Source organism: Barbus barbus (assembly GCF_936440315.1).
Source record: "Barbus barbus genome assembly, chromosome: 27".
Lineage (NCBI taxonomy): Eukaryota > Metazoa > Chordata > Actinopteri > Cypriniformes > Cyprinidae > Barbus > Barbus barbus.
In genome coordinates this window covers 16,617,663-16,641,667 of record NC_136755.1, presented here as the reverse complement: position 1 = coordinate 16,641,667, position 24,005 = coordinate 16,617,663, and the positions used below count along the sequence as shown (strand labels likewise).

At 36.7% G+C, this 24,005-nt stretch overlaps 1 protein-coding gene across 2 annotated transcripts in view; it reads left to right on the top strand.

Annotated features, from left to right (window-relative positions):
• trioa (trio Rho guanine nucleotide exchange factor a) overlaps window positions 1-24,005 on the top strand; it is a 104,918-nt gene that overhangs the window by 23,562 nt on the left and 57,351 nt on the right. For both annotated transcript variants that reach the window (XM_079381124.1, XM_079381123.1), the window contains exons 3-4: window positions 18,820-18,894; window positions 22,200-22,314. In XM_079381124.1, coding sequence (XP_079237250.1) covers window positions 18,820-18,894; window positions 22,200-22,314 — 190 coding nt within the window. The remainder of the gene's footprint in view (window positions 1-18,819; window positions 18,895-22,199; window positions 22,315-24,005) is intronic.

Below are 24,005 nucleotides of genomic sequence, written 5' to 3'. Positions count from 1 at the left end.
GTGAAGGCTTTTTGTTTGAATACGTGTATAGTTTCTCAGCTCAAGCATTCAAATAGCACCTGAAAAACAGCTGTGTTTGTGCCTTTGGCTTTGTGCCTATGTTTGGAATTGAATACTAGGTTATGTGAAACGGTATGCAATGGCAAATATGTCAGTGTGCTACATTGTTGTCACATGACCTCTGTTTCTCATTCTGGAAGTGGTTTCCGGTTGTTGTCTCAAAAGTATGGTTATTTGCACTTGCATACAGAAAATTGGCATACTGCACTTGCTGCAGAAATGTTAATATTATAGTTTGGTTTCAATTGTGTTTTGTTGCGAGTCATTTGTAGTCAAAGATATCAACTGTTTACACACTGTACACCATCAATACCCTTGCTTTAAATGATCTGATTATTCTATGTTTGATTATTGGCTGCTGTTGATCTTTTCTTGTTGCTGATTGGCTAATGGAGCACCTGTCTGTTTGATTATTGGGTAAAGCAGCACGACTCAGCTGTTGTAATCTCTCACATTCTCACCTCTCTCTTTCAACCAGTTTACAAACATGAGCCCCCTGGAGGAAGCATTCATGACTCTGTGCCAAAGAATAACTGCTGTCCCTTAATATTTAATCCAAAATGGCTTCCATTTGAGAGACTGAACCACTTGCAGCTCTTTTACCATAGTTCAAAATACAGCTTTAGACAAACTCATATCAGTTCAGGCATTGTAGTGTTATAAATGGAGTACTGATCGCACAATATAGGCTACGCATTCTCTCGCAAACATCCTGACACAGAAAAGTTGCTTGGGTCCCGCAGCTGTGCTTTCTATAAATAGACGTCATGACCCACCCCATCAAAGACTCTTTGCCCCTCTCAGTACCCACAGAGCACATGACCAACGGATACACAAACATGTGTTCATAGGCTGGTCTGACGTTACAGTCACAGGAGATCACTGTCCAAACAAGATAGGCCTGGATCGAAGCGTTACAGTACTATAGTGAGTCTGAATATTAGACCTAGCCTAAATCTCCACAACATTCAACAAATTAAAGTAGTTTTTAGCATTTTAAGTTAACACCCATTCAAATCTAGTTAGCGATTTTATTCTGATTTGTGACATGCAAGGCACCAAAGAGGCTGATCACTTAAGATTTTTTATTTAGTTTTGTTGTTTTTTTTGTGGTAAAACATCTCCTGTAATACAATGAAATAGAATATATTTTAATGTTGCTTGTGCAAAAAATCTATTTGTCTGTTCTTTTCCACATTCTACCAGCAGAAGATAACTGGATCATGCTAACCAGCCAAACTATGGTTACATGGGTGTTTTAGCTTTCAAGTGCATTCCTAACTGTCCAAAAATGTTTTTAAATATACTGTATTTTCATTTTTAAATTTTTTTTTTTTTTAGAATCAATTTTTATATTTTATTTTGTAACCCATTTATTGTCTGCCAGACTAAAAACTAAATCTAAATGGTTAGAAAAGGAATAGTGCACCTGTCACAAGCTGCATTATTTGAGGCAACATTGATGCCCACAGCCTTTACATAACTTTTATAACATTAGGGATAAGACGGTTTGTTCAAATGAAAATGAACGAATATAGCATAATAGCGCACACTTAAAGTGAAATGTTTTGTTAGTTTATAAGATTTGAAGTTGTTGTGTGTTGCCTGTCTTTTAAATTAAGAAAAGAAGGGGAAAAGAGAAGTGTGATAGTACAACATAAGGTACTTGTAAGTGTTTTGGCTCACTGGATTACAGTATGTGCTGCTGTGGATTAGGGCTTAGTGTAGGCACTTATGTTGGACTTTTTAAACTGTGTTTAGTCTCCTCTTTTCTGGAGTTGTAACGGTCATAAAGGAGACTCAGGAATTTCAATAATGGAAAGCTCAGTCAGTCTGAGTCTGATACTAAGTCACTCATTTTTATGATTAGTTTGGAAAAAGTTTGCCAAGCTCCAGCCATTTTAGCTCAATGTGCTCCCTTTCTACATTATTTCAAACCAAAGATATTTAAAAGGTGTCTTCTCATAGCCCTATATAGACCTCAAATTGTCACAGAGACAAGACAATCTGTAATGCTTAATGATTTCCAGTTCTTTTGGTGTCTGACAGCACATGGGTGTGATTATAGGAGGATATGGACAGAATTTGGGTGGGAGGACGAGCGGGTGAGGGACAGGCATTTATTATGTAGAGTATGGCGATGAGGTGGCCAGAAGAAGTGAATTAAAGGAGGATTTGAGGGGGAATATGTGACTCAGAAGACAGAGTAGTATGAGAGGCTGGCGTGAAATGGGTGGTCTAGAGAAGTAGATCTGCCCTGATCAGCTTGTGTTGTCGGTCAGGACCTCAAATTGCTCCGGTGGGGAAATGGTTGATTGAGATTGAGCTTCTGAAATAAAAAGTGCTGCTCTGAGGGCCAGAAAAAGGACGAAACTTGTTGCTATGGTGGGTAAAGGAAGTGTAGAAATGAAATAATCCCTTTTTCAATAAATATAACTGATATTGATATTAATATAATTGATCATCTTTTTTTTCTTCTGCTCTGTTGGTTAGAGATGTACAAAATTAGCACATCTAATAAATAGCAATCAAATAAAAAGCAATTAGTCTGTGGGTTGCCTGAATGTATGATCAATCAAATCCATCTTTAATTAATAGTTCACCCAAAAATGAAAATTCCGTCATCACTTACTCACCCTGCACTTGTTTCTTTCTTCTGTTTGAATGATGATATTTTGGAGAACATTACCAAGCAGTTGATGGTAGCCATTGACTTCCACAGTATGGGGGGAAAAAAATTTGGAAGTCAGTGGCTACTGTCAACTTGAGGGTGAGTAAATCGTGACAGACTTTTCATTTTTGGGTGAACTATCACTTTAAAGATCCAATAGTCATCCGTTACATAACCTCCAGATACCTGTCAGTCAGTCAGGGACGTCTGCTGGCTCTCATAAGATGTTGAGGAAGAGATGTCTAATATTATTCCCCCCCACTCACATGCAGAGTGTCATTACTAGAAACATTTGTTTTGAATTATGACTGTATATTTCCAATCTGTTTTTGTGCTTTTTCAGTCTCTCTCTTTCAGAAGATCTTCTGTGTGTTGCGTGAGCTTCTGGTTTTCTCTACCCTGTTATTAGGGGGCCTGACCTCAGAAAAGCTGGCAGGGAGCAGCCAGATGAGAGAGCAACATCAAATGCTCTCTGGCAGGGTGAATGAACATGGAAAAAAGATAGATATGAAATGTAAAGATGTTTGCCCTCTGAAATGCACAGATATTAACGTGCACATCTTTGCACTTGTATGTCTCAAGCAGAGGTTGCCCTACAAATGCTCTTCGTGCTCTAAATTGATCCATCAGTGTAATTTGTTTATCTTTTATTCTGTTCTCGCAGTGTGAAAAAGGCAATGTAGATGTTTAGTGATCTGGTGACTCAATTTAATGAACATTATCCAATGAATTATTCCAGAGGACTGATTGGAATCTCTCATTTCTCTCCCCAAATCCTCTGTTTTTGCGGTTGGTGCTTTAAAACATAATTTTCTCTTTTCTTGACTTCTAATCCAGATTATCTTCCTTTTAAAAGTAGAAATGTTTCTGAAGTTGCAGAAAGAAATGGACAAAATATTTTTTTCCCATCAAAATGTTAAAGGGATAGTTCACCTAAAAATGAAAATTCTGTCATTAATTACTCACCCTCATGTCGTTCCATACCTGTAAGACCTTCGTTCATCTTCAGAACACAAATTAAGATATTTTTAATGACCCTGCATAGACACCAACGCAACTACCATGTTCAAGGCCCAGAAAGGTAGGAAGGACATCGTTAAAATAGTCCATGTGACATCAATGGTTCAACCGTAATGTTATGAATCTACGAGAATACTTTGTGTGCAAAGAAAACAAAAATAACAACATTCAACAATTCTTTTGTAAACACATGCCGCAGACTGACATGAAAGAGAATAAATTGTTGAATTAAATCATCATTTTTGTTTTCTTTGCCACAAAAAGTATTCTCATAGATTCATAAAATTAAGGTTGAACCAGTGATGTTACATGGACTATTTTAACAATGTCCTTACTACCTTTCTGGGCCTTGAACATGTCAGTTGCATTGCTGCTTAATGAAGGTCAGAAAGCTCTCAGATTTCATCAAAAATATCTTAATTCGTGTTTGGAAGATGAACAAAGGTCTTAGGGGTTTGGAATGACACAAGGTTGATAAATTAAATAATTTTAATTTTGGGGTTAACTATCCCTTTAATGTTTTTAAAGTTTGGTGAATGACTAATGAATAGGGCTGGGTATCGAGTTCGATACTTTTTAGGCACCAACCGAATTGCCTCGATACCACCGAGTATCGGAAAACGTCTTGTCGTTCGGTACCAAATTTCGATACCTAAGGGGTTAATCTCATTAACGTCAGTGAGCCAATAAGCCTGCAGCACTAGGTGTGTTTCACTAAAAGTGACACGGTGCTGATTGATCAGTGTTTGACATCCGCGAGAGCAATTCGAAAGTGTATGGAGCAGTCTGCTCTCTATATCGCACAGTTTCGCTTACTTGACACAGACTGAAGCTCGCGTCGCATTTCAGCTTCTGCCGTCTCACTAAATGAGGACATAAACACATGAACAACAGCTCCAGAACTGCTCTGAGAGTCACTTCATGAGCATTTTACCATTTGATTTGAGTAAAACTTGCGTCATATCATATACACACAGAACTGTAAAGGTATTCCTGGAAACCCGTCAAAATAAAAGTTCGGTTTAACTTGGAAGACACTGCGGCAGAAATAAATTAATATTGTTCAGCAGACAGTACATACTGCTACTACTAGGCTACTATTAAAATGATTAAAACTCTTGTTTTTTAAGTAATTATCACACAACATTTCTTCCATGTTTTAATTTTAATAGTAAAATTTTGTTTGCCAAAATAAATAAATAAAATTTTATTTTCAATAATTTAAAAGAAAAATGAAATGAATGTTTTATGCCTTCATTTGAAAACCAGACACAGAACACAGAATTTCTGAGGAAAAAGAAAACATTTCATAAGGCTGTTTTAAGAATAAATTTGAATAAACTAAGTAGTTTGCATTCAAATAATTAGACATACTACAACATAGAATTTAATAACAATAAAACATATTGTGAAAGAAAATAAAACATCCACTTATGAAAGTGGATAAAGATTTAAAATTTCTTGAAGTCTTTAACAACCTAGAATAAATGAATAGAAATGATGATTCTGTCTGAGCTATGCATTTTAAAACGAGCACGCACTAGTGTAAACTGAAAACTATTTGAGCTTTATTAAAATTATTTGTACTGATTTATTGTGTTGGCTATATTTTGTTCCTTTGTGCAGTGGCGTCTTTGAGTCTGTATACATGTCAACAAGCTGAAAAAAATTAAACCAAAGTTTTTTGAGAAAATGTAATCTTGTTAAAACTGTTTTCATAAAATTGGTATTGAAAAAAGTATCGTTCAGGAACCGGTATCGGTATCGGTATCGATATCAAACATTTTTAATGAATGGTGGATAAATGACAATTTCAATTTAGTTAGAATGTGTTTGTGATTTAAAGGAGGCTCTTTAGCATGAGAAAATGAGAGAACAACAACAAACATATCGAATGAGGGAATTTGAGAAAAGCAAGATATACGAGACGTGTGGGGAAAGTGCTCATCATTTAGAAGAAACAGGTATGACAGGCAAGCAGTAAACAGAGCACTGAAGTGAGAAAGAACAGACACATTTGAGTGAGAGTGAAGGATTGCAGGTTGTTTGTGAGGCCTGAAGGTCTGTCAGTGTCATGAATGTGACGGGCAGCAGTGACAACTGCATTCATCACTGTCAACTCACTGACATTAGATCTACACGTCCATATGCACGTTTATGCATCGGCCGATGTGTCTTCCTGTCCATTCTACAGTGCCATTCAATTTCATTTTAACGTTAATTGTCTTTTCATAGTTTTGCAAGAATCACATCCAATCTTTCATTATCTAATGTATTTGAGTAAAACAATATTAAATAATAAAAAATGTAGGATGGGACTTGGAAAGTGGGCGTTATAAACCAGCACATTATTACAGTATACAATTCAGCCATTCAAAGACTGCTAAAAGATGTACCAGTTTCCACCAAAAATATTAAGCAGCACAGCTATTTTCATCATTGATGATAAGGTATGTTTCTTGAGCAGCAAATCAGCATATTAGAATAATTTCTGAAGGATCATGTGACACTGAAGACTGGAGTAACACCAACTTCTGAAAATGTAGCTTTACCATAGCAGGAATAAATTACTTCTTAAAAATATTAAATAACTGTTTTAAGTTGTAATATTATTAAAATGATAAATTAACAATAAAATTAATCAAAATTGCATTTTTATTTTATAAGAGGTCCCATGTTACTTTATGATGGGGTTACTGTTATTTTAGTATAAAAATATGGTTACCGTATCTTGTAATATTTAACTTAAATTGTAATAATGATAATATTATTAGAATTGTATAAATTAATAATAAAATCAGTCAAAATTGCATTATTTAAGAGGTCCCATGTAACTTTATAATGGTGTTATGATTAATGACAGATTACTGTTATTTCAGCCTAAGAATAAGGTTGCAATAGATTTTGTAACCTTTAACTTAAGCTTGAGGGTATTTTGTGGGCAAAGTGAATGGATGAACGCCTTCCTAGAGCAAGTGATTCATCACAGAAAATCTGAAGAATTCTCACACTTCCTTTTCCTGAAATATCCCAGGAATGTAGAGTACAGACCTGTTGCCATGGCAACAGAAGTGATTGGAGTGTGTGTGGTCAGGATGGCCAGTAATACAGCATGTGAGCGAATGGGGGAGTGTCTGATTTTATTCGCTAGGGTTAAACACAGGAAGAGAATACAGCTGAAGTTGTTTTCCGAGGTGATATGTGTTTACAGATGCGGTTTTACAAGAAAAGGTGACATGTCCCAACAAATACGTCCCATTTCTTTGTACATTATCTCTTTGCGTGTGGTTTTGCGGCATTTTATGGAATGTAAACACGGCACTTTTGTTTTATTTGGACCTTTCTTGAAAACTGTTTTTATTTAATACTAAATATCGTAATTGTTTTGAAAACAAATCCTGTCCGATTAGTGCTTTGACATACATTCCTTCCCAAAATTCCTCATCTTTTTTCATCCAAGTGAATTTTTTCTCTCAGGCAGGCCAGAGATATAGGTCACTGTGCAAACATGATGCATTTGGCAGATAGAAGCAGCTCATGTTGTTGTGACTCTGAAACTTTCAGCTGGCGTTGAGCAAAACACGGCCACACACTATAGGCGACGTATGACCTCTTAATTTACTTTTAACGTCCAGCACGTGTGCGAGCTCTGAACGGCTCCAGACCATCTCGTGAAGCAGAAGAGGACTTTGTCTTTTAAAGCTAGCAGCGTGCTCTCAAATTCAATGCTAATGTCAGGATGAAGCATGTTCTAAAGCAGTGACCAGGGCACAGTGAGTCACGGTACTCCCTGACACACACCCTTCTGGAGGTCCGACTAAACTCATCTCAGCTCTTTAAGTTCAAGTCTGGAAGATTTAATTGTGTTGCAAGAGCCTGTTGGGTGTTTTAATTAAATAGAAGTAGACATGGAAAACCTGATGTGTTTGTTTAACAAGAAGAAACATGCATGTAATTCAAGTCATATTGTTCCTCTGTTTTGTTTCTTCATACTGGATGATTCTGTTCATTATGCTCAGCAGCGGGGCTCAATGAGCTTCCTAACGCAAGTCCTATAAAATGCCATGCAAACATACATTTTCTTTCTTTCTTTAAAAGGCTTTAAAGAATTGGCACTCTTTTTGTAGTAGACACCTTGAGAGTATTTTGTTTAGCAGATTTGGACAAGTGTGTGGTTTTTTTTCTGTATTCATATTGAAGGAGGAACAAGCTGTTCTTGAATTCGCTTTCACTTTTTGACTCGCTTTCTCTACTTCCTCTATTTAATTTCAGAGCTAGACAACACCCTTTACAATGCAGCATCAACACAATGACTCATTGATCGTGCCTTTTTTTAGCAGTATATTGTGATGCCTAAATTCACTTGTACCATTTAAAACATTTTTGTTTTAATTTATTAAGACAACATTTTTAATAAAAATATTATGAAATATTTTAATGTAGAATATTAATATTTCGTGGTTATTGTCCATATCAGACTTATTGTTATTGGCCAGAAGATTGGTGCATTTCTAGTTGTGTTGCTGTTTTAACCCTTAATCCTGTAACTTTTTGTTTGTGCAACTAATGGGTTGTTAGTTTAATTAGTCCAATGTCACACATGAAGACCGTTTTCACTGTCCAGTAGTGTGGGTCTCTTCATTTCTAATGGCCTTCTGTTGTCTGTTGTGGGCAGGCTTGAGGGAGGAGGCCTGAGACGAGACTCGAGCTAATCACTTTCTAAGCAGCTTCTGCGTAATCCTCCAGTACAGGCAGTTGTTTCTGCTCCATCAACAGATTCTGCAATTTCTTCATTCGTTTCACAATAAATTTCGGATTTGTTTTGACCTTACTTGGTTTCCTCTTCGTGTTTTGTTTACTTTATTATTATTCTAAACCATGAGTAGCCTAGTTTGTGAATCAGAAGGTGATGCTTCAAATACTTCTCCATTGGAGTAACTTGAGCGCTTGTTGATTTTTGTGTTTTTAGTCTGGAGGAAAGCCTGCCGAGGTTGAAAAATGCTAAATGATTTTGTTGGGATGTGACGGTCCACCCCTCTGAGTTCAAACTCACTTTGTGTTCAGATTAGCAGCAGTCCTGGACAAAGCCTATTCTCCTCTAAATCCTGGAGTGACGACTGTTAGCAGGGGCTTACATACGCTAGCTCTTCACGCAGAGCGAAACTATCGCTAACTACATCTTGAGGAACATCGAGGCGAACGTTTCATGCTTGTCGTGGTCTGCACGACCCGTTGAGGAATCCCAGTGAGTTTTTAGAGTTGGAAGTGGCAGAAGTTGTAGTCATGTACCTGCACTGCGGTGTTGTTGAGGATACGGATTCACTGTCCAGCTGGTGGAATGGGAATGTGGTGTCACTTTTGGACAACCACAGGTGGCACTACGCACAGACAGGCAACACGCTGATTCAGCTGCCAGGTAAAGCTTTGACACTCATGGGCACATCTGATACCAACCCACCATCTGTGGATAACACCCTTCATTGGTGAAATAAGGGCTGTGACTTGGTTGAAACTGCTCATGTTATTAGCCTAGCAGAATGACTAGCTGTTTTTGTTGAGTTGTGTATTGGTCGTGACTTGTTTTGCAGGGTATATGGAAACAAAAAATGTGAAACTCTTTGATAAAAATGTTAGCGCAGATGTGGAGAATGTGATACTAAGGGAATGAAAGACACATTTTAAACTCAGTCATTCATATTTGTGTGTGCTCCCAAACGCCCTCCCTCCCTCAGTTTTTGTAAATTTCAATGTATTTATATTTTATTTTGTTTTAATTCTATACAATTTTAATTATTTCATTTTATTTAATATTTTGATGATAATTCAAGATTTAACATTTTAAAATATTTTAAATTCATAATAATGCCAAAATTCATTTTTGTGTGTCCATCATAGCTAACTTTAGTTGCTTTTTTTATTCAATATTATGTTTATGTTCTGGAATGTTTAGTTTATTTATTTGGAAAATGTTTGTATATAGTAATATCTTAAATTAATATTTAAATGTTGTATTAATATTTATGAAAGTATTGATTTTTACTACTAATTTAATATAGTATTTTTACAAAATGTGTTTATATATTTTAATATATTGTAAAATAAGTTAGAAGTTTAGTTAGAAGTGTCAATTCTGTGAACCTGCTTGATTTAAAGATGGGCTTTATCTGTACATGACCGATTTCATGTATACTTTTATTATTACCATCTTATTTGAATCAGTGTATTGATTGTATAATAGTACCATATTTTGTTGTCAATATTTGTGGTGCTGAAATGATTTTATATGCTAAAAATCTAAAGGAATATAGAGATATTTTCACACTTCTGCTTTGCACAAGAATAATTATGAGAAGATTTAGCTTCTGTTGTAATTATATAAACTATATAGGGACCATTTAGGGACAAATGACTGATTGATGAAGAATAATGGCATCTTTACTCCTCCACATTGAGGTTGCTCTCCTGATGTGTATAATTGTCTGTAGTCCCGCAGTGATTTTAACTGCTGGGCTCTTTATTTTTATCCTCATTTTTCTCTCTCTCTCTCTCATCTAAATATCCCCTTTCGTTGTTCTAGACTCAGTATGGAGGGAGAGAATCTGTCATCTCCTTTTTCAACTAGTCATCCAACCAACTAGTCGTTTGGTTCCCAGTCCTGTTCCTGGAAACATTTTGGATATTTCCCTAATCAAACACATCTATCTGGATCAGTGAAGTGTTGTCTGATGTTTTCTTCCTAAATGTGCGCACATGTGTCAGTGTTTGTGGTTGTGCTTCTGACAGGAGGAAATTGGTTTGGATGTTCCTGAACTTCTATTTCCGATGACCTTTGTATGTGGTGTCAGTGATCAGATCACAAGATTTTTTTTGGGGGTTTTGCTGAGAAAAGTAATCAACAAGCTCTATGATTTGAGGTATTATTCATGTCCATAGCACAAACAGTGCAGGTATAGCACAATGCTTGCCTTTTATTCTCAGCTTGCTGTATATAGAGAATAGAAACTTCATACTTCACAAGTAGAAAAAAGAGATTGAAAAGGTGTGTGATGTGCAGACTGTCTATGGAAAAGGAGGGGAGGAGAGAAAAAAGGACCGACAGACTGATGGAGAGGGAGGACAGAAATAGAAAGGCTGTGTCTTGAGGGTGCGACTACCCTCTGTTTCTGTTTCTCTGTTGAAGTGGAGAGAGCAGGGCACCACATTGGACCTCTATGGGGGTCCTAGCTAAATTTAGGCAGACCAAAAACAGATAACATACAAACAATCAAGTATAATGCTAAAGTGGTCAAAGGTTTGGAATTACAGTATCTCACAGAAGTGAGTACACCCCTCACATTTTTGTAAATATTTTCTTTTCATGTGACAAGACTGAAGAAATGACACTTTGCTACAATGTAAAGTAGTGAGTGTACAGCTTGTATAACAGTGTAAATTTGCTGTCCCCTCAAAATAACTCAACACAGCCGTTAATGTCTAAACCGCTGGCCACAAAAGTGAGTACACCCCTAAGTGAAAATGTTCAAATTGGGCCCAATTAGCCATTTTCTCTCCCCGGTGTCATGTGACTCGTTAGTGTTACAAGGTCTCAGGTGTGAATGGGGAGCAGCTGTGTTAAATTTGGTGTTATCGCTCTCACTCTCTCATACTGGTCACTGGAAGTTCAACATGGCACCTCATGGCAAAGAACTCTCTGAGGATCTGAAAAAAAGATTTGTTGCTCTACATAAAGATGACGCAGGCTATAAGAAGATTGCCAAGACCCTGAAACTGAGCTGCAGCACGGTGGCCAAGACCATACAGCAGTTTAACAGGACAGGTTCCACATTGAACAGGCCTCGCCATGGTCGACCAAAGAAGTTGAGTGCAACATGTACTGTGACATAGTGAAGCAGAGACTGGGCCGCAGGGCAGTATTCCAACATGATAACGACCCCAAACACACCTCCAAGATGACCACTGCCTTGCTAAAGAAGCTGAGGGTAAAGGTGAAGGACTGGCCAAGCATGTCTCAGACCTAAATCCTATTGAGCATCTGTGGGGCATCCTCAAACGGAAGGTGGATGAGTGCAAGGTCTCTAACATCCACCAGCTCCGTGATGTCATCATGGAGGGGTGGAAGAGGACTCCAGTGGCAACCTGTGAAGCTCTGGTGAACTCCATGCCCAAGAGGGTTAAGGCAGTGCTAGAAAAAAATGGTGGCCACACAAAATATTGACACTTTGGGCCCAATTTGGCCATTTTCAGGGGTGTACTCACTTTTGTGGGCAGCGGTTTAGACATTAATGGCTGTGTTGAGTTATTTTGAGGGGACAGCAAATTTACACTGTTATACAAGCTGTACACTCACTACTTTACATTGTAGCAAAGTGTCATTTCTTCAGTGTTGTCACATGAAAATGTATAATAACATATTTACAAAATGTGAGGGGTGTACTCACTTCTGTGAGATACTGTGTGTGTGTGTTATATATATATATATATATATATATATATATATATATATATATATATATATAAAATAAACTTTTATTAACAAAAAACTTATAATAACAAAAACTTTTAACAAAACAAATAAAAATACACCATGCTATATGCCTAATATAAAATAACAAATAACTTACAAATTTTAAATAGGTATACAAAACTGAAAATCAGTAAAGACTGAGGAACATGTTTATAAAACGCAGGGGGTTTATTAGCAAAACGATTAAGAAAGTTTGGAGGTATGGACTGCATACACCTTGACTGTAAAATAATGGGAAAAAAATCACACAGTTGAAATAAAATAAAAATCCGCAAAGTGGATCCAAATAAATGGAGAACTAATGGAAAAAAATATATAAAATTCCAATATCACCATAGTTAAATAGCAGGTCAACAAGCTTTTCAAAATCCGAAATATTTTTTAAACGGGCGCTTTTACATTTAGTTTTGAAACTCGTCTGCCGTCGTCTTGTCTGTCTCACCTCACTCGTCATGTCAGTCAGCTCGACTCTCCTCACGTGATAAATTCAATCTGATGTGATGTGCAACTGTTGTTCGTTCGGTGTGCTGCATTGAGCAGCCGCGTTCAGTTTTAATTGTAGTGTCTGTTCTCTAACTGAACTAAATTATTTTTATTACTATTAAAAAAATCAAAATGACTGTGAGGGACGGTGCTGCAGTGGGCAAGTGACGTAAGTGTTGCAGCTAAACACCGGTATCACCGCCAACACGTCTATCGCAGCAAGCCTACAGTATAGGAGAAACAGGCTTTGTTCACGCTAACAGACTCTCCCTTCATGCTTCACACACAGCATTGACTGTAATGCAGCAAGCTGAAGTGACCTTTTCATTCAGTTTGTCAACTGTTAGTACACTTCAGTCCTGTGCAGTTCATGTTACCCTGTTTGGTAACATGCTTCATGACGTTAACAGTGTCAACATGATTGGCCCAATGAGAAGAGCTTGAGCTCTGTGATATATATATATATATATATATATATATATATATATATATATATATATATATATATATATATATATATATATATATATATATATATATGCAACAAAAATGCATGTATATTTGAGATACATACAGTATTAAGATCACATAAAATCAAAATTGGAGTTTTGTGGCTTATAGTTATTTTTTTATTAGCTTTAAAGCCACCTGCTTGATGTGCTCCTAGAAGTTGACACAGTTCGTTAGCAGGCATTCATTAAAACTGCCAGTTTTTCTCGTCCAGAAATCGAACCAAAAATATCATCCAATCACATGCTCTCTGTAATAAAAGCATTTCCTCACATATACCTTTACTTCTGATGAGCAAAAATAACCTTCTGACCGAGACACAAACTTAACATTAAACAATTATTTTATTTTATTTTTACTTATTTTTTTTTACTTTTATCTATTTTTATTTATTTAATTTAGGTGTTGTCATTTTATTTATTTATTTTTTTACTACATTATTATTATTATGTGTGATTTGATGTTTTAAAAAGGGGATGAGTTGTCCCATTGTGACCCAGCTTCGTTGTTGATGGCCATAGCTGGTTAGGGCATTTTTTCGTTTGACACATTGTTCCAACTTGTTAGGACATGGTGTAAAGCTCCACTGTGGTCAGCCCTAGTGTCCATCCCTTACATTCCTAGTGCTCCTCCGGTGGCCTGTAGGGTTACATGTTCACCAGCTCAAGTGTTAACCCGGTTCTGCAGCTGTTCACTCAGGGTGATGGGACAGGTCACATGGGTTGTCTTCTTGATATCTCAATCCTCTGGAGCATTTCAGGTTAATAGGCTAATTGCTGAGATTCAGACTCGAGCTACACCCCAATAAGAAGCCAGGTCGGTGGCGCTGAAGTGATTTGATCTGACCCGACTGTTGTGAGGTTACAAGCTACAGGGTGGAAATTTTAATCGTTCTCGGGTGCCTATATCCGTCTGCTTTAAACATGACTGCAGTTCATAGTTTGAGGTTAGCATCAAGCAAAACTATTTATCATTTAAAAGCAATCTCATTTTAATCCAGTATTGATTCTTAAAATTTGTTCAGTGATTAATGTTATGCACTGCAACAGGCCTAAATGTATTATTCCCCAATGAATAGAAGCAAAACAGGAATTGAATCTGTAGCAGGCCGCTTAACGTCCGCTCAGACCATTACAGCTGCTGAATTGTTCAGGATTCATTTGTCTACTGTTCATTCAGCAGGACCAGTCGGAAATGAACGAATGAGTGAACTCATTAGTTGTGTGAGGCTGGTGTGGGACGGGGGTTCATTAATGTGGCCGACATAGAGTGATGCGATTTGCGGCTGCAACATACACAGGCACATACTCGTTGAACCTTTGACCCTTGTTTGCTTCAGTCTGACCCACAGTGAGGAAGTGTGATGGGGGAGTGGAAATTTGAGAGCAATCTGCAGCTTCGTATGATTGGATTTATTCATGTATTTGTTCATAATTTAAGTTGTATTTATGAATGTACAGTAGCACATTTGTGTGTATTGTCAAAGAGTAATGCATATAAAGCTTTACAGAACATATATTTAACTGATGTTTGTGTGAATTTCACAAACATGTCCTCATTTCACATTTCACTCCAGAGTTAAAATTAGAAATTGTAAGAGAAATTGTATTTTAAAATAAAGCTTTTGTATTTTGACATTTTCAGACATATTTGTATTTTGCAATTAGACATATATCAGACACAAATTCTCATTGTCATAATAGACTGTAGAAGATAATTATCATTACTTAATTATTGTATATTAATTCATGCTTTATTGGTTGGGGTCGATTTTATGTTTTTGGTCAAAAATACACTATAATACTGTGCCATATTGCTACAATTTAACATTACCATTTTCTGTTTATATATATATATATATATATATATATATATATATATATATATATATATATATATATATATATATATATATATATATATATATATTTATTTTTAATGTAATTTATTCCTGTGATGGCAAAGCTGAATTTTCAGCAGTCTTCAGTGTCACATGGTCTTTCAGAAATTATTCTGATATGCTGATTTGGTGTGCAAGAAACATTTTTGTTGTTGTTACAAAGTAGCCTAATAAATTTTGTCCTTGCTGAATAAACCCTATTTTAAAAAAAGAGTCTTAACTGACAGCAAAGTATAAAAAGCAGTACAATAAATGCTGCCTATTAATACTGTTCAAATACATTACATTATAAGTCATATATGCGTGTCTTTGTTTCTTGCTCACTCTGTCTTTCTTGGTCTTTCTCTCTCTCTTGTTCAAAAATCTCTTCTTATTTAATAACACTGTTTCCTATCTGCTATTTACATCCATTACATTGTCTCTCTTGTTCACTTCTTCTCTCTGCGTGTCTCGTCACTGTAGTGTTAATCTGTGTGGCCGCTCTGCTGCCATCTACCAAAAATCCGGTGCTCTGCTGTTTAGATGTAGAGAAAACTGTTGCCGGTATATGTGAAGCGATGCCAGTTTCAGATTGTCTGAAGTTACTGTTGTTATCTCGGGTCATTACTTCAATATCGGGAAGATCAGAAACCTATTACCTGGAAACAGTGAGGCTATGTTTTCAGACATGTTTTGTTGTCTGTTTCCTTCTGATACCTGATAAGCCCTGAAAAAATAATCATCTGTGAGAGAGAAAAAGGCTAGGCTTGGAGGAACCTACTGATGCACTGATACAGATTGATTTCATGGCTGTGTGCGTTCTTCCTCCTTTTTAATCGCTTGTTTTGAGTGACCTTAAAACTCACCCACGATTCACCTTCCTGTCACTAAAGAAGAGTTTGTTGGTACCACAGTGTCCTTTTGAAGTTTCTCTTATAAAAAAAAATGCTCATGTTATTTTTCCCCCAGATTCCTTAGTTCTTTTTCCACAGACTGTGAATTCCCAACCACATATAGAGCTCTTCCAGCTCTGGGAAAAGAATAGCTGTCTGATTTTCTCCAAGCGTAATGTCTCTATTTGTTGAAGTGGTTTGTTATATTTCTGTGGTTTGGATGCTGAAATGATGGATTTTAGATGTTAGTGAAATATCCAGTTACCCTGCACGCAAAGCTTGAAGGACAGCGGCACGGCTGTGAAATGGGATTCATTTTGGTGAGATATGTTGGGAATGGTCATCTCCTGCACGAGGCACTTCAGATGTGAGATGGAGGTCATTTCTTTGTCTTCTGTCATTGGTGAGGAAATGAGTAGATTAATGTGAAATCAATGCGATAAATGAAATTGTTAGCCTTGCGGAAACCCCAATTTAAACCTAGAATGATTAGTTTTACACAGGTGGTAACCTTGTGTGTGTTAGCTATAGTTTAATCTAGAAGCTGTTTAAATCTGACAGACATCCAGGGTTGTGTTCTCATTTGAAAAAAACAAAACAAAAAATTGTATTCACTAAAATAATAAGCTTATTATAATAACAAAATATATCAAATAAAATTCAAATATTACAAGTTTTTTATTATAGTTTATAAAAATATTTTTATTCTAAAAAATAATCTATAGAGTTTTAGAATTTGTATAAATAAAATGTATTATTATTATTACTATTATTAAGTTACATTTTAAATGTATTCTTTGGTACAAAAGATTTTAGGATTTTAGAATGTGGGTTATAATATGAATATATGATACAAGTATGTGTGTGTGTGTGTGTGTGTGTTTGTTTCTATGGACTACAAGGGAAGCACATCTGTGTTCAGATGACTGTCGCTTCAGTCATTGGAGTCATATTGTGAACCGTTATTAAATGGGCTTCACCCTCTCCTGTTCGACTGCAGTGGAGCTCACTTACACAAATACACACACACACACACACACACACACACACCATTACATCATCCAGCTGCCGAAGTGAGAACCTCATTTGGCCCATCGTACCGCGGCCTGTCTCGCTCAGACCCTGAGGGAAGAGTGTGGGCTCTCTTCCTCACACACTCATGCATGCAAACAGATACCGAGATACAGAAGAGAACCTAAACCCTGGTCTTCTCATGTGCTCAGCGGGGTTTAGAGAAAACCGTACTGTTACTGAAACTCAGCCTTTCTGACCAGCAGCACTGTCTGTAACTCTCCCAGCCTCCACATTTAACCATAACTGACCATTCTGTTCGGTTTATCCTAACTGTTCACTCCTGAAGAACACTGCTCAAAATTGCCCCCCCCCCCCACATTTTATACATTTTATACTATATTACAAATAAATGTTCATCTGTAACCTGTATGTAATCATGTATGACTCCCCCAGAGCGCAAAAGAAGAGGTTTAGCAGAATGTCTGAGCTGCTCTATTCCATACTATGAAAGTGGATTGGGACTAGGCACTATAAATGCATCATTAAAGTGGTCCACACAATTCATGCTTTGTATTCTAATACTTTTGAAGTCATATGATCGATTTCTTTTGTACCAGGTTTAAAAAGATGTTCATAGATAATTTTGCTTAAATGTGAGCAGCTTGGACATTCTGCTGTAAATAACTCCTGTCATTCACAGAGGAAAGTTACCTTGTCATCTTGTACATTTTTGGATGAGATATTCCTGTAAACTTCTGTAAATAATCTGCAGAAGCTTCCATGTTTTCAGTAGATCGCATGGTCTGATTCGCACAGTAGCAGTGGTGGAAAAACAAACCTTCCAGTGGGATGCATGGAAAAAAGAGAAGGGGAGGAAAGAGGCAGAGTGACATAGAGAAAGGTGTTCATTTGTACAGCGAGTGGCGCTGAGACACCACAGGGAAGCATTGCAGGAAAATGGATAAATGACATCATCTCTATCTTTTAGCTGTGTGTGTCTGTGTAGGAGGGATCGGCTCCTTCAACCATATTTCATGCTTAATTAGCAGCCCTGGGATGGAGGGATAGTAGGAGTGGAATTAAAGACAGCATGTTTCAACTGAACCATCCATGTCCGTAATGCTTTACTAGCGAGCATTGTGCCAGAGCAGAGTCTTCCAGCATTTGTCCTGCTCTGAAATGGATACTTGTAGATCATGAACTAATACCATATTAGTTCTTATGTTATTTACATTATTTCTTTCAGCTAATCCAGGCTAGAAATGAGAGGAAAAAGGTACATTAAGTAATCCAAGCAAGGTTATGTTTTCACGAATGTGAGTCTAGGCTCTCTGAGAGACCAAAGTCAGTCTGCTGGCTATGCATGACTAACTCAGCTTTGGCATAGACTCACCAAACATAGTCAGCTCAAACCTGTGAATCATAAAAACAAATGAACAGAAGTGATGCTTCATCCAGGTTGCTGCTGATCTCATGCAAAGTGCTTGAACGAGGTCCAGCGCTCGAGGCGGTATCTGATCATGCCAAGAACAGAAGAACAAATGATGATGTTTCTGGACTGTCTTTACATTCAGTTAAATACATGTAAATGTGTCTGAAAAGGAGAATGTTAAATTGGTATTCGTAGGCTTTAAATGGACCAAAGGCAAACTCAAATTTGCTCAAGAAAACAGAGCATGCACAGTATGCTAACCGCTAGACCAAGGCTCTGGTGATGATATGTTTGCATGGATTCTAAATTCTGTTCTGTCGTTTTGTTTTTCAGGATTTCGTAGAAATGAAGAGATGAAGGCAATGGAAGTTTTGCCCATTCTAAAGGAAAAAGTGGCCTTCTTGTCAGGTGTGTTGTTGATTTGAGTGCTATTGTTATAACTATGTGTCTTTTGTATGTCTAGTGGTCATAACATACTTTCTCAGAAGGAAGTACTTTACATATGGTTAACAAGAGTGTGTATCTTCAGTATTTCCTGTATTTAAAAATGGAAAAATACTCATACCTGTACAGAGGAGTATTCCAACAGGATAGTATGGAAGCCAGGTTCCATCTCAGACTAAAAAATAATTATAAAAAAAGATTTTAAAAAATTGTTAGTTTCGTTGTGGTGTAAAAAGCTACAACTTTTATTTTATTTGTTTTTAGAAAGGCTTCCATAGGATCAGGAAATGACCTGAACAGGAAATTTTGGGTCACATCAATGTTATTTTAATATGACTAATTTATTATTGTAATATTTATTCATATTTTGAATTGGCTTTAATTTTTGATTTTCAGTTTAAATTTTAGTTTATCATTTTGTTAAAGTTTGTAATTTTGTTGTGTGATTTTTGTCATTTGTTTTAGTTTTTGTTTTAAATATTTCTATTTGGCTTCAATTTATAACTATTTTAATTTTAGCAGTTTTATCCCTTAAATTGAAATACTTATTTCAGTTAGTTGCAAAAGCAACATTTCTAATTAAGTTTTTAGTTGTTAAAAAATGTAATTTTTTTCAGGTTTATGTCATTGTCGATTATAACAACCCTTGACCACAATCACAGGACCACGTGTTTTTGACCCAAAATACTGAATATTACTGTAACTTCCCAAAATATTTTTAGTCGGTGTGTCATTGTGGCCTTACAGAGGCCATAATTTGATTTAGACTGAAAAAGCTCTCCTTCTCACTTGCTCTCTGAGCTTCTGTTTGGCTCTTTTAGTTGTACGACTAACAGACCAGCACTAAAATGACTCAGAAACAAAGGCTGCGTCTCCATAGGGATGAGTAACCGTCACATACATGTCCCATGATACAACAACAAGCACAATCAACAGGCATGAGAGTGCTTAAAAAATAAAGAACCGATCAGAGGAACTGAACCTGCAGTGTGAACACCCAGCAATTTCTGCATAAGCTTGCAGTTATGCGCTTTTTATTTATTTATATTCCTTAACGTCAGAGGATAAAATGGATTATCCTATTACAAACACACTCCATTAGTGAGATTCAGCACATTCGCTGGAGAAAATCCTCATGGATATCCCAGCCGCTCAATGAGTTTATTGTGCTGGAGTTGAGGCCTTTTGGCTTAGTAACACAACCTGTATGAACTGGAGCTGTGAGAGGAGGATCAGTGGGAGCAGCACATTGTTTACTTATTTCTAATGAACTGGGCTTTGATTGGTGGATGGGGGCATGGGAGACTGGGGGAGTTAGGGGTGTGCCAGAAGTGTGAATCCGTTTTCAGAAAGGCACGGAATACAAATAGGCTAGCAATCTCTAACAGTTACCTGTTACATTACAGTACATAAAATTTAACTTACCACATAAACAGAGTAAGGACTGAGGACGATGGTGAATGAATTGCAGATCCTGAGCACCACTGACAATCTAATCTTGTAAAATGTGTGGCAAGTACTGCCGCTCCATAGTATAAACAGAGTACGTGTGATTGTGAATCTCGAAAGTGAAACTAAAAAGTGATCGCGCTTTCAAAAGCAGTTCAATGCCAGGCATATAGCGGCTCCCTCATGCCCGCAATTTTATGCTCAGTATAATTACCCAATGATATAACTGCGAGAGAAAGTATTGAAATAGATATTTTCCTCCCATCTCATATTAATTCCCTTTAGGGGTTCAGTCATTTTCTTTCCGAACACGATATTGTGAGGCGGCCGGATGCGGCGGATTGCGGAGGAGGGGTATGGGGGGGGGGGGGGGGGATTACGATGCTGGCTCAACATCGGGATGTCTATCCACCATCGGTGATGGACGATGGCATCGTCTATCGGCCTAACCCTATACATCAGAATACAGTTTTATCCACTATTTATACCAATAGAAATTCCTTGAATCATCCAGGTCTTTGTCATGCACCAAACCCAAGTTCATTATTTTTGAGAAATGAGAAGTTAGCACAGTCGCTTGGCACTCAGACGGGCAGAATGATATTTCTTTTATTGTGCACAATTTTCACAGTCCTCACATTGCTCATTTAAAATCTAAATGAAATTGTCTTAAAATTTGTTGGCTTTGTTAAAAGTGATGTTTAATAGCTTTAGCTGAAAAGCTTTAAAAAAAAGGAAAATTTACTCACCCTTCATGTCTGTCCAAACCTGTATGACTTTTTTTCTTTGGTGGAACATAAAAGAATCATTTATTTTTTGTCCATGCAATGAAAGTCAATGGGATTGAAAATACAATGTTGTTTTGGACCTCATTGACTTTTGGCGACAAAAACGATTTAAAAAAATCTTCTCTTGTTTTCCACAGAAGAAAAAAAATACAGAAAATAAATTCTAATATTTATTAGAAGAAGAAATCTAAGTAAGCTAGTCAGCCTCACTAGTCAGCTAGTTGGTTGTTGGGTGACTACTTGACCATCCTGGCCCACTGATCTTGACTCGTTTGGATAAAACTAAATTGTACATAAATGTTACCTAAATCTAGATTTATTCGGTCCATTTTCCTTAGCACACTTATAAGCTGAACATTTTTCCCAGACACTAAAAAGTTCTTTCAGAGACGCTTATTTCAAGTGTCTAACCACTTGAAAAGTGAACAGCAGCTGAGTCATTCAGAGAGATTTACAGTTATGATATCAAATCATGTAACGGTCTCGTCTTGAATTATTTCACAGTTACTCACAAAAACGGTCTACGCTGTCATTCAGGATTCTCTGAAGACACTGCACTGAAAAACTTTGACTTGATTTAATGGTAACGAGATTATTTCGATAATGACTGACTGCCTGATACTGTCAACAACAGGTTTTGAATCAGACTCTTCAGTCCAGCAATGTGCTGCTTTTTACAGCTCCAGTGTTTTTCATTCATGGTCCTTTTTTTTTTTTTTACTATAGGCTTTAGTCAGAGTAGAAGTAATTTGGCATGAAAACAAGACTGTGTACAACATATTGAATGGACTGTACTTCCTGCCCTTTTAGATTAGTTTGTGCCATATGCTGTTTTGTATGCCGTCTACTCTGAGTATAGCCTGATAAAGACATTAAATACCAAATTACACGAGTGACAGGTAAATGTGCACCAAAATACAGAGTATTTGTTGTGGGGATTATGGGATAATAGTGGCAGTTTTTATTAGCTGATTTAATGTCTTTCCCTTTCTGTCGACCCTCTTTATCACTCCTGCATTGTTATTTCTCCAGGGGGAAGGGACAAGCGCGGCGGTCCAGTTTTAACATTCCCATCACGAACCAACCATGACCGAATACGACACGAGGATCTCCGCAGACTCATCGCCTACCTCGCCGGCATCCCTAGGTATTGACACACTCACTCGCTTCTCAGCTAGAATGAGCTCTGCCCACCAGGAGCATATGAACTCCTTCAGTATGTTTTAAAAAACATCCCAGGATGCACCTGCTGGGCATTGTTGACTGCTTTTCTTTCACTATCCGTTCAGACTCATTCCTTTAAAAAGAACAAAAGCAACTGGATTGAATCTGGCAAATTGTGCAGTGGATGTGCCAACTGTCCTGCTGCTTACCGCCGTGTTGTTTTCTTTTCCTCATAGTTGGGTGCATTGATCTGTAATTGACCTGTGAACTAGGGATGCTGTGTCTCTTCATATGTGATCTTTTGTTGTGCTTATAAAAATTGAATGAGGCAGACCAAGTCTGCACTTCAGCTCAATTCCTCTAAACGGCTCTGCCGAGCAGTCATGCTCTATAAACGTGTGTTTACGGAGCCTTTAGCGTCCATTAGTTGGAGCATGAGGGTGGTAACTCTGGTACAGTGCAGAGAGCAGAGCACACTATGACCTTCATGGGGGTTTCTTTAAGTGCTGGCACTTTTATCCATTGGGTTGATTTTTATTATAACACATTTCATACATGAGCATCACATTAAAACATTTCATCATGCCTTCATTTGTATCTTATCAATTTTATTGTTTCAGTCTTTATGCAGAGTCATATTTTAAATCATGAAGCATACAAATCATATTAAAGTTACATTTAAAAAAAACAAACTGTGAGATACTCAACAAAACATAAAGATTTAAATATGCATTGTGTGAAAAATGTATATCAATTTGTCTGATCATTTCCTCCACAATTAACAATTTATAACTAATAAATGTTAACGATAGTGAACATTAAAGTTGTGTACTTTATTACCAAGCAGACATTGGTGTCAGTGGATCAGTGTTATTTAATTATTATTTATATACTATTGTAGTATTTAATTATATATGAAGTTAGCTTTTATTTTTTATATTTTCAGTATTTATTTAGTAATTTTATGTAGATTTGATATTTTTATTAGTTTTAGCTTTTTATATTGATATTTAGCTTTATTTTGAGTTTAGTTTGAGTTATTTAGTACTTTGACTTAGTTTCTAATTTTAGTTTTTCATCTAAGTTTTAAATACGTTATTTCAGCTTTATTTCAGTTAACGTTATTGAAAATGATGCATGTGACACGTTCAGAAAATCAAGCTTTTGCATTTTTCTGGCATTTAGAAATTAAGCTGTAATTTTTTCAAATTATGCAAAGAGTTGTGAAAATATGATTTGTTTATGTAGGATGCATAAAATGCTAGCTATGAAATTATACATGGCAAGATATAGGAATCTGCTATTTTGTTCCAAAAATGTTCAAAATGTCATTTCTTCCACAAAATGAATGGAGAAATGTGATGAAAGTGACTTTTTTTTGTAGAAATTGAAAAAAATGACACAATCATGTGATATTAGCAGGCAGATAATAAAGTTAAGGAAGCACCCATATAGCGGTTTGCTTCTGTTCTACCCCTTTCTCTTATCAGAATGGATTTTATATCTTAGAGCAGCTTGCCTGGATGGTTTATCATCATATTTGACATATTTAATAAAACATTCCTCAGCCTGTAATGCTGCAATGTATTTAGTCGCTCTATACTTTTAACAGGAGGGAGGGGAATAGAAAGCGAGAGATTTAGATATGAGAGAAACCCAAGAGGGGGCGCGATG